The sequence below is a fragment of the Juglans regia genome, chromosome 12, assembly GCF_001411555.2.
Source record: "Juglans regia cultivar Chandler chromosome 12, Walnut 2.0, whole genome shotgun sequence".
NCBI classification, from domain to species: Eukaryota; Viridiplantae; Streptophyta; class Magnoliopsida; order Fagales; family Juglandaceae; genus Juglans; species Juglans regia.
Genome location: NC_049912.1, coordinates 27,029,667 through 27,041,519, shown reverse-complemented (window position 1 = coordinate 27,041,519; position 11,853 = coordinate 27,029,667). Strand labels below are relative to the sequence as shown.

Below are 11,853 nucleotides of genomic sequence, written 5' to 3'. Positions count from 1 at the left end.
GCAGCTAGGATTAAATACCTTTGTCTCATCCATTTCTGAGATTCGGAAGCATCTTCTATGGATATATGCACTTGATAGAACTGGAATTCCATGTTTGCGACATAAGTTTGTTAATTCATACCTGTATTTTCCTTAGTCCTTATCATATCTATTTTGTATTCATATAGCTTGCATCAATGCTTGATGCAACTAAGGATTTTCCTCAGCCATAAAGCAAGGGTGTTTTCAATGACATGGTCAGTCTTAAAAAATAAAAATAAAATCAAATTTCTCGTATTATAAAACATCATTATCCCTTGTCTATATCATGACATCGTCATTGAATTTTTACCACGCTGACTTAGAAAAGAATACAACATTTAAAATAGGAAAAATGAAGGCCAAAGGGATAAAGCACACCAGTACCTTATCACTTTAGAGGAGTACCTGAGCTACTATACACACACAACTATAAAGATAAATAAGGTACAAGCAAGAGAAAAAGGAAGACTTCAAAGTAGTAGTGGGTTAAAAAGATACATCACCACTACCTTCCTTGGACAAGGCCACTGAACACTTGGCTGTTCCCTGCAAGAGTTGCTTCCCACTCCACAGAGGACAGGAGAATCTGAGACAGGGAAATCACAACTTGCTTCATGTCAGGACGTAGGATGGGATCCTCATCCACACAATGCTTCGCCAGCATGGCCATCTATACAGAGAGAAGCACAAACAGAAATGAAGAGGTAAATCACCATAGCATACTTCCCGTGCAGTTCAAAAATCAGTAAAAGTGCTCATTTTCTATCACAGAAAATAATAAGATTTCCTTGACAGCAAGCTGGTTATATAAATCATCCACACCAAGATTTCCCAAGCTATAGAAGATATTTTAAATCACCATTTAACGGGGGAAATAGGATGGGGGTCTCTTTCTTTGGTGGAAGAACATTACACCAGATATCACACTCCAAAGAATTGAAGTAGATCTTAGTACAGATCAATGTATCCCTGGATTATGCTTCCACTTGCTGCCGTCCATAAAGAGAATGAGAGCAATCTTTCTTGTACAGATCAATGTGTCAATCTTGTATTTGTATAGGAAGGCTGGACAACTTTAGATTCTTATTGCCAAACTACTTTTGAAACAAAAACAAAAAGCAGCTATGTCTAATGAACATACACAAACAGAGTCAAAAGATGACTATATGTTACCTTGAATACACAATCATGGGGATACAGATCCATCATGTTTGGATCAATGTAATCCTTCATGCTTGACATACTCATGGAATCGGGTGAGTTCCTTAGAACTGCTAACATCTGCAATTGCATGGAAGTATTAGAAAAGCAGCATCTAACATGCATGCTTGCGCAAGGAAACAGTTCCAACATAAAAGGTTAAAAACACAATCTATGGTACTGCAACTTTTGACAAAAAATACGTGGAGAGCAATGTTGTACAAGAAAATCGAAGGAAAAATTGAATCATTCACAAATCTTAAACTTTATAGTGTGTGAATCAAAGTTAAGCATACCACAAATATGCATGAATGACTACCCAAATTTATCGTGTAATTCCTCGCCAACACCATATTTAAGCCCTCAGATTGGAATTTAGGTGTCTTTAAGAAATTAATCTTTTCACGTTCCAAAGGTACCTGGAACAAGAATGTTCGGATTGGGGAATTTATTTTTTCTGGAAGCTTCACAATCACCTGTCTCAATTGGTCTTACAAAATTAGGAACCTTGGCAAACCGTAGTGACATTGGGATTTTTGATCTAGAGAGCTAGGCATTGAATGATTCCAAATTTAGTAATGAGCAGATCAAACCATGTGAGCGTGACACTAATTTTACAAGGGAAAAAAATATTCACGATTCTATCAGAAAGATGTTGTCTCATTGGCAGAACTTACAACTGATACCAGTGAGCGTCTTTCTGGATTTTTCATCATCAAACCTTCTGTTCGTATAATTGCCTCCTTCCCTGATATAATTTCAAAAATAACAACACCAAATGCATAGACATCGCTTTTGGTGGTGGCAAGACCATTACTCAAGTATCTGCATTGAAACAGGAAAACAATTGAGCTAGATAAATACTTGTCAAGGACCACAGTAGTCAACTGTGAGTAGCTGCTTACTCTGGAGCCAGATAACCATATGTACTGACAACTTTGGTCGCTGTAGGTTCTCCCTCACCTGTTTTTCCAACCAGTTTTGCCAAACCAAAATCTGAAATCTATAGGGTAGTACATATTTAGCGGGATGGACTACATGCACAGAAGGATTATAAGGATTATACATGTGATGACAACAAGGTGTAATTGTTCGAACCTTTGCTCTGAAGGAACCATCAAGTAAGATGTTGCTTGTCTTGATATCACGATGTACATAATGAGTTTTAGTGTGCTCATGGATGTATTCAAGACCTCTAGCAGCATCGAGGGCAATCTGAACCCTCATGATCCAAGAAAGTGATGTGTGATCTACAACCAAATTAAATCATTCCCAGATTTTAATAGAATAGAGCCATACATATCTCATTCATACAAGGCATCATGCCATCATATTGCAGATTTGGAGGTCCAAACACCAATACCCATGCCTTGACCATTTAAAAATGCCAGGTTTACTGATAGGGTGTGTGAAGACCAGGAAGTTGAGTGACAGAAATTGTGAAGACCATTAGAAGGCTACTTATGTTAGTGTCTTATTTTAAAGTTCTATACATCATAGTCACAATAAACAAAATCCTTCTGATTAATAAAGATCCAAATATTTAAAAGGAATAACTTCATCAAATTTTAGAAAGATAAACCTTTAAAATTAGTAAAATCAGAACAAATAAATTTTACAAATGTACAATAAAATATATTCTAGGCAAAGCATTAACATGTAAGCGTACCCTTGACATGAGGATCATGTAAATGGCTTCCAAGGGAACCCTTCTGGGCATATTCATATATAAGGAAGAGCTCATCATCAGTAGCAGCATAGCCAATCAATTCTACCTTGAAAAAATTAATCCAAAGCCAGAGTCAAAGCTCTAAATTGCTGAAAGCTACAAATTCCAAAGTTAAAAGACTGGCAGTCATTATTCAATCTACAAAGAGATTTACCAGATTTGTGTGATGAACCTTGCACAAGACTTTCATCTCCGCCATAAATTCTTTAGTTTTTGTGGCAGCCATTCTTTTAATCGCAACTTCCTGGAAATATTATCATCTATTACTGATTGTTCATTGTGGAAGCTTACTTTAGATCAGGAATTCCAAGTTATCATAATAAAAGTACACAGCTGCTAACCTGCTCGCGAATGAGGGCATGATACATGGAGCCATATATTCCATGTCCAAGAAGACTTGACTCAGAGAACCCATCAGTGGCAGAAAAAATTTCATCGTAAGTGAATACCACAGGCTTATCCATATCAAACACATCAGTCCCTAGAGCTGAAAGAAATAAAATAAGAATACCAGTCAGACAGTCCAAGCATGATAAGGAAATTACCATATTCATAGAAGCAGCTTAAGGCTTCCCAATTGCTATAAGTTTATGGTTAAACTTAATCATTATCCTCAATAATTTACAATTACGCATTATCCATGTCATAAGAAGAAAATGGCTTATAGTCATTTTCACTCCTAATTCCTAAGCAACAGAAGCAAACATACAAAAAATAAGAAAGTCAAATCTACCAGACTTTGGCTATGCCCTATTGATGCTTTTGCAATTAGTTTCCTTACATCATTCTTACAAACCCTATGGAGCAGGTCTATACTTCCCTCATTATGCTAATCAATGGAATGTATTTATCTCTGTAGAGTCCACAGTACAAACATTTAGTGTTAATTCTAACTCAAATCTCGGAAACTGATACAACTTTGGGTCTAAAGTGTTTTTGGACACAATACCTTTTGGAACAGTAATCTGATGGTTGCTAGATTCCCCATTGGTTTGCTTCAGATCCTTAGACTTGCAGCAGACATACCTTCCTGAAGCAAAACAGAAACTGGGCTTTCGAAGGATCTGAAACTTATGAGAAACTTTTTCATCATGATCTTTTGTGTGACTCCTTTGGGCTTCAGTAAAGCAGTTTGATGACCTCAAGGAAACACAAACAAGTATGCTTAATAATATAATCAATGCAAGACCAATCAGTGAACCTCCAAAAATCCATTTATAAGGCAGATGAGCCTTACGATTCTCTTGATTACCTGCGAAAAAATCATATACAAATTCATTATGTTTCTTATAAGAAATAACTGCAACAGCATAGCACCTAGGTTGAGCATGATTGGAAGAACCGCAGGAATAGATAAAAACAAGCTGGAAAAAATGAAGTAGATCAAAATAGGAAATTAAGAATCACACAACTAAGTAACTTCTAACCACAATCTCAGAAGGGAATGCCTTTGTTGAGTATCAATAACATGATGCTCTCTGCCGTAATTGAAACATCAAAACTGAGTACAGATGCAATCTTGCACGAACAACTTCACCTCATTGCTAAACAGTTAGCAGGGCAAGCAACTTTATTTAATTTAAACATATGCAATGCATACTTGAACGTAAATTTCTTTGGCACATCTCAGTGTATTATTTTCCATTTACATTTAGACTGAAACGGTTTTACATCCTTTAGAATTTCCAGCTATAACTTGATTGAATTTAGCGGATACCATAAAATACTATTTATTATAGTTGATGCAATTAAATGTTTTTGTGTTCGTGAAGATATAGAACAAGAGTGATGCTAGATTGCCGTCCAGAAGTGACCGCTGGGCGTGCTGCCTAGGCAAAACTCCTCTTTTTTATTTTTTTTCATTTTTCATTTTCACATTTTTTTAACATCTTTAAATATTTTTAAAAAATAAAAAATAAAAATCAATACACTAATAGTCACTTCCTTAATCAATAAATAAAAATAAAAATTAAAAAAAATTAAATACATGAGCAGTCAAAATGAAGAGGTAAAATGAGAGGGCATACTAGCATTATTCATAGAACAAATGCTTTTTACAGTTCTTGTAGAATCGTTTGAATTTCTTTGATCAGGAGACTTCAATCCATACCTGTGAAATTGTTAACAGATGGAGCGGGAGTGGGAGGAATATCACTCTCCAGGGGATATGGTTCACCAGGAACTGAAAATTGTATAGGAAAAGGTCAACATTAATCATATTATTATAACAATCATGGGATATCAAATCTAGTTTGGAACTCCAATATTTATAAGAAAATGAATAAATTTGATGTTTAAAAAGAACTATCATAAATAAATCAAGGTGTGTCCAGCAACTTGTAAATAATGTGATCTCTCAACAAATTGAATCACAACCCAAAATTCAGTTATTGGCTCGTTAATTTAAAATGGCATTACCTAAAATTGTTCATGCAAAACAGGATATGAACGCTGCAATTTGACCCCGATGAACCCAAATACTTGATCGGCAAATATAAGCCCGAATCCAAAAAAAAAAAAAAAAAATTTCAAATGCAACACATGATAAAAGGAAAGCAACAGACTAACCTGAATTCAAAGGAATATAATAGAGAGCACCCACGGTGATATTATCTGGATCGTCAATCCCATTCACTTGCTCAATGCTATCCATGCTCACCCCAAACCTGCTCGCCAACGACTGCACACTATCCCCATCTTTCATCACATAGCTCATCAAGTAATTCCACAATCCACTGGAGCACCCGCAGAAGAGCCTCAACGAAACGACAGCTCCGACCCTGGCCACCCTTGACGTATTGGGTAACAAGAAAGCCAGCCCATCGTATGCGCGAAACGCCAAGTCGTTCACGAAGCCCTCGTTGGATCGCACCGTGAACGTGGTGTCTGTCGCGTACTGCATTGTGGTGTGCAAGCACGAGCAATTCTTCCTAATGAAAAGGTAGTTAAGGCCGTTGCTGCTCTCTTCGACGGTTACGTCATTGGCGAGGACATCGAACATGGACTGGATCAGGTTCAGGGTCTGGTTCGGTTGAGGCTTGAAGGCCAAAAAAGACGTGCAGAGGCGCGTCGTGTCAGTACATATCATAGGGGTTGAGTACGAAAAAAGAGAGTGACTTTGAACGAGAAGCAGAAGAAGCAGCAGCAGAAGACGACAACGAATGAAATGAAATAAAAGAGATGCCCGTACAAAACTCATGGTTCAGCAGCCAAAACTTAAGCTGAAAAACAGTGATAGAAATGTGAATTTAATGAATGAAGTTGGACTGAATTTAGAGAAAAATAGAAAGAACAAGGTCAAAGAGAGAGGGAAAAAAACCTAATTTTTGAAGGAAAAGACGATAGCTGAATGGGGAGGAGGAAGAGCTGGATTTGAAAGACAGAGAAAGGAATTAAGGAAGGAATGAGAGGACTGAAAACAGAGCATTGCTTTTGTCTTGTTCTGGTTTTGTTTGGCAGCAGAGGGTGTGATCTGGGTAAACTGCTTGTTACGCAATACAACAAAAAGAGAAAGCGACCTGCTGTGACCAGAGAAAAGGGAAGGGAGGCACAGAGCCACCCACCTGCCAGATAATTGCAGCACCCTTCTTTAATTTTCTTGTTTTACCAAATCATCCCTTTCTCAATTCTTCTACAGAATTCACATTCAAGCTATTCCATTATTTCGTTCAGACATTAATTATGCGAGCATGGATACATGCATGCTGATTATTAGATAATCTCGTATTACCAACACATGGTATAATGGATGATCATTCTTCATTTTGAATTTAATCATAAAAATAATAATTCATACAGATTTAAGATGTTCAAACTTGATGAAACTCTTTGAAAAAAGTGAGATTTGCAGAAAAAAAATTTAATCTTTTTTTTAAGATCCACTTTTTATAAACAAGTTTGCATCCTCTTTCTATATGGGTAGTGAGTTATATATAAATTCGAATAAAAATTCTTTATCATCCGTCAATATTTATTATTCTAAATTATATAAAAAATGCTCTCACATATCTTATAAAAAAATTATAAGCGTGAATTGTGAAAATGAACAGTAATTTCTCATAATAAATCCGAAATTAGATAAAATAAAAAAAATAGCAGATTTTCTTATCACTCATCGTATTAGACAATTCAAAGTACCCAATAGATTAAAAAGGCTAAATCGGGAAAAGAAGTTCACGGGATTGTAACCAAGGGCTGGTTTTTTGGGAAAATAAGGTTGGCACAAGTTGCGAAGAGCTGGCAAAGACAGCGACATTTTGCTTGGGTCCCCCCAACATTTCCGAAAACTCGCCGATGAATTGACGAGTAACCACAGACTCGTAAAAACTCCGTTGACTGAATGGCTTTAACACAAGAGTAACCGACACTAACGTATGCCTTAGGCCCCGATCCTCTGTAGTCTACTCAAGCAGTTATTGTATTACGTTCGTGGGTAATTAATATGCAGCTGCATCAGTTGACCTCATTTCTTGTAAAGTTATTGGTGCAATTTTAAATGAAAAATGAAAAACATATTTAAAAAAATCTTATAAAAAATTTACTTTTCCGATTTAATAATATGTTAAAAATCATAAAATTTTAAATTTTAAATTTAAATTTAAATTTAAAAAAAAAACTAATAAAATGAGTCTTATAAATAAAATTATAAGTGTAAGTACATATAACACTACTCATTTTAAATTATAAAAATTTTATACAGAATTTTTGAAATAAGTAGAATTTATCTATAAAAAAATCTAATTTTTTTTTTCAAATAGATTTTACTTTTTATTAAGAGAAATACATCCTAAATTTATGGTATCATATTTTTTATTTTATTTTATTACTTAAACAAAATATATGCTAGAGAAAAAACCTACTTAAAAGAAATAATATAAATAAAGAAAAGAAAATCAAAATAAGAAAACCTATTGATAGTAAGTTTAGGACTGTTTAGCAGTATGAAAAATTTAGGTTTTTATTTTATTTTTTATATAATTAATCTAGCCGTAATCAGCATTTTATTTTCATTGAATAAACGTGTCACTGATTCATTGAGCAGAAGTTTCTGGTGTTTAATTACTGCAATAGTGCAAGATGTAGAGAATAACAACCCAAGGCTTGCCGATGTAGAAAACAAAGAAGACCTAATATAGAGTGGGTGGGACCGCACGTGGGCAGGAGACAACTGTAAAAGTATATTATCCATCCAGAGGACACTGAGATCTAACCTGCACCAAACGCCTAGAGATCCTCTCTCCAACCCATAAATACAATAATTATATATATTTAAAAATTATTTATCACGCCAATTAAAAAATAAATAAAACGTACGGCGTAATCATTCTTCAATCTTTTAAGACAGATTGGTGGTCTAGGGGCTGACCCTTCGTACCGGGAAGATGGGACAGTGTCGCCCACATAAGATAGCCGCTGCACGGCACATGGAAATTTCGATGACCTGACTTTAGGGCAAAGTAACATTAAAATTGTCACATAATTAATCGGGTGTATACGAATCTTAGTATTAATTTATGTTTATTTTCCTATTGTTAATGTAGTAGGTAATGTAATTAGTTATCCAGCCTGGACATCGGACATACATGCCGTGGAGGAAATGCTCAAAGGCCCACAGTTCTCTTTAATTTGATGCACCTGCCCCACAGCATGTTTTAATTGATTCACACATCCGGATCCATATTTTAAACACATCCCATGCGTCGAAGAAACTTCTGCACAGCAATCGGAGAGAATCCAGGCCCATGTCTTTCTATGGGCTCTTTATGTTATAAATCGGGCCCATCCATTCTATTTAGTTATTAGCCAATCCCATAAGTGAAAGCCCGACTGCTCTTTACTTCATATGTGGGCAAATCGTGATCGTGACCTTGTAATTGTTTCAAAACAAAAGAAATAAATTGTTTTCATCACAAAAGACTAATGTAGGATCAACTCAAGTGATCATCAACCTCATTTCGAGGAAACTTTTCCTTTAGGCGGCCGGATCGGGTCCTCGATCGAACTAATTGATCTGAGATCAATTAAGTCTTAATATCTAAAAACATTTTTTAAACTCATCTTAAATATTTTTAGAATTCAGTCTAATTTTAAGTTGAATTTAAAATCCGAACACTCAACTCTTAAATTATTAAACTCACCTCAACTTAAAACCTTTTTACACGTGAGACTCATAACCTTTTTCAACTCAATACATATTTACACGCGAGATCCACAACTTTTTTCAACTTCTCATAAATACAACTAAACTTATCTTAACATTCAAATACATATAAACTCATATTAGGTGGACCTTACAAAACTCACTCAGTCATCTTAACTCGTTACTATTTATAAAGAAGTTAACTTATTTCAACTCAACTCAACATTCAAACGAGATCTTAAAAGTAGAGAACTCACTTTTTTCCCCATAGGATATCATGGGTTGCTGAGGATGAAAAAAGTGCAGGAGTTGAAGATCGATCGAGTAGATATTCCCGCGCACATCCCTCCAACATTTGTTTAATTATATGTGATTTTATTTTCAACAAATTGCAGCCATCTTAGGTTGCGAAAGGGGATACAAATTCCCTATAAATCTAGGCTGAACTCTAGGCTCTAGAGTGACATCCTCAATGGATTAAGTAGAGCTAAATGATACTTTTGATGAATATAAACAAAATTTAATTTTTGGCTATTTCATTCACATAAATCTCCATATTGGAATATATATTTTTTTATTATATAACAATCAAATAATATAAGATGAATTTAATTTTATCAATTCACATCAAATCTTCACGTTGGATTATCTATTTATTTATTATATAGTAATAAGTAATTAATAATTAAAAAACATTAAAAATTTTTAATTATTAATTTAATTTATTATATTATATTTTACTATTTTACCAATTATATGTTAATTAGTAATGATATTCTAATTAAATTATGTGTTAAAAAAAATTATATTCTACCTGCTAGCCCAACCATCAAACCTGGATTGACCCAACCATCCAGCCCCCCAGTGCATGAACCCAGCCAGCACATGAAGATGGACGTTGATAGAAAAAAATGGAGAGAGAAATAATTGATAAAAAAATATATTTGATGTATCAACAAGAACTCTTAAATTTGGAAAAAACTTTTGTAGCTAAGTTTTAAATACAGCTAAATTTCAAAGCTAATATATTGTGAGTATATTTTGTTCTCTAATAGCTAAATATTCAATAGATTTAACTTTTAACTAATCTAATCTATTAAGGATGTTCTAGGCATTTGATGTTTTCTGAAAAATTTACTTGGAGAACTTTAAATATTATAAGGTCTATTTGTTATGTCTATCGTTCTATATATCAATTTAGTAATCTCATTAATGTAATGATCTGATCCAGAACCAAATTAAACAAAAGAAGGAGTCGTCATCATCATCACATTCAAAGTAAGCAGAGAAGATGATCGTGAAGATATTGTAACTTTCACCATAAGCTTTGGATAAGGATCACATTTTGATCATGCTGTGTGCATCATCTATTTTAACCACTACTTAAAAAGCAGCATTCCCTACTTTATCCACTATTTTTGTGAGCAGTAGGTAAAGTACACGTACTCCAAGTAATATTTATCTACAATGACCTTGTTTCGATAGCAAAATCACCTCAAATCATTCTGTTTTATTTTAATATTTAAATATATAAATATAAATAATTTTTTATTTCAAATTTTTTATTTAATCATTATCTAACTATTATAATTTTTTTAAAATTTTAAATAAAATATAAAAAATAATTCAATTTTTTTCAAATTTTAAAATAAAAATAATATTTTAACTTTATAATATTTTTGTTCAATTTTTTCTATATTCTCTTTCAAAATTCCATAAAACATATACTCAAATATTTTACCATTATTTATAAATCATCTTATCTCATCTCATTATCCAAAAAAACTAATTGAATTGAGATTAATTAAGTTTTAACATCTAAATATATTTTTTTTAAACTCATTTTAGATATTTTTAGAATTTAGTCTAATTTTAAGCTGAATCTAATATTCGAACACTCAACTGTCAAATTGTTAAACTCATCTCAATTCAAAAACTCTTTACAAGTAAGACTCATAACCTTTTTCAACTAAACACATATTTACACGCGAGACATATAATATTTTTTAACTTTTCATAAATACAACTAAATTTATCTTAATATCCAAATATATATAAACTCATCTTAATGTTAGAAAACGCACTCAATCATTCTTGTAGCATTAGTATGGGTGAGCTAATAATGTTAGAAAACGATAAACGAAGAAGTTATGATGCATCATTATAAACTTGGCTTAAATAATATGGAAAGATTATTGCTATTTAATTGACATTCTTTTAAGAAATTTTTGCACGTTTTCTAAGGAGATCCTATGACAACAAATTATTGGGAATATTATTATATATTATTTTTCACCAACAAACTTCATCCTCTTATAACATTCACAACTAATAACAACTTCGACCTCTTCATGAGCTTGTTCAAAAGTAGGACCCAAATTACTTTATTGGGCGTGCGTTTGTGCATTATCCAAGATCGATCAAGATCTAGCTAGCCAAAGAAATTTAGTGCATTATCATCCGGCCATGTCATAAAACTGTGGTTTATATAATATGTAATGCATTTTGATCAGATATTTCATACCCCGAGAGTTGTACGCGGGGTATCACTCGGCAAGACAAAAAAGGAAGAAGAAAAAACATCTAGAAAGTGGAGAAGTTGATGAATAAGATTCAGCGAGTGTGATGATTATAAGGCAGGTTTTTCACCTGTGAAATCATTCGATGCAAAAGAGAGGAAAGAGAATCGGTTGATCCCACTACTTGTCATATAATTGGGTATAATAGCGGCGCATGGGGACAACTTCTTGTAAAAAAATCGCAC

The 11,853-nt window shown here is 33.7% G+C and overlaps 1 protein-coding gene across 1 annotated transcript; it reads right to left on the bottom strand.

The window, feature by feature from the left end:
• Positions 1-253: 253 nt before the first annotated feature.
• Positions 254-6,419, bottom strand: LOC109007861 (lysM domain receptor-like kinase 3). Its single transcript, XM_018987728.2, has 12 exons — positions 6,270-6,419; positions 5,519-6,171; positions 5,061-5,132; positions 3,900-4,202; positions 3,292-3,437; positions 3,105-3,194; positions 2,891-2,996; positions 2,320-2,471; positions 2,127-2,224; positions 1,899-2,046; positions 1,195-1,302; positions 254-691 (listed from the first exon to the last, which is right to left on the bottom strand). The coding sequence occupies exons 2-12, from the start codon at positions 6,147-6,149 to the stop codon at positions 527-529; spliced, it is 2,019 nt and encodes a 672-aa protein (XP_018843273.1). The 5' UTR covers positions 6,150-6,171; positions 6,270-6,419; the 3' UTR covers positions 254-526.
• Positions 6,420-11,853: the final 5,434 nt, after the last annotated feature.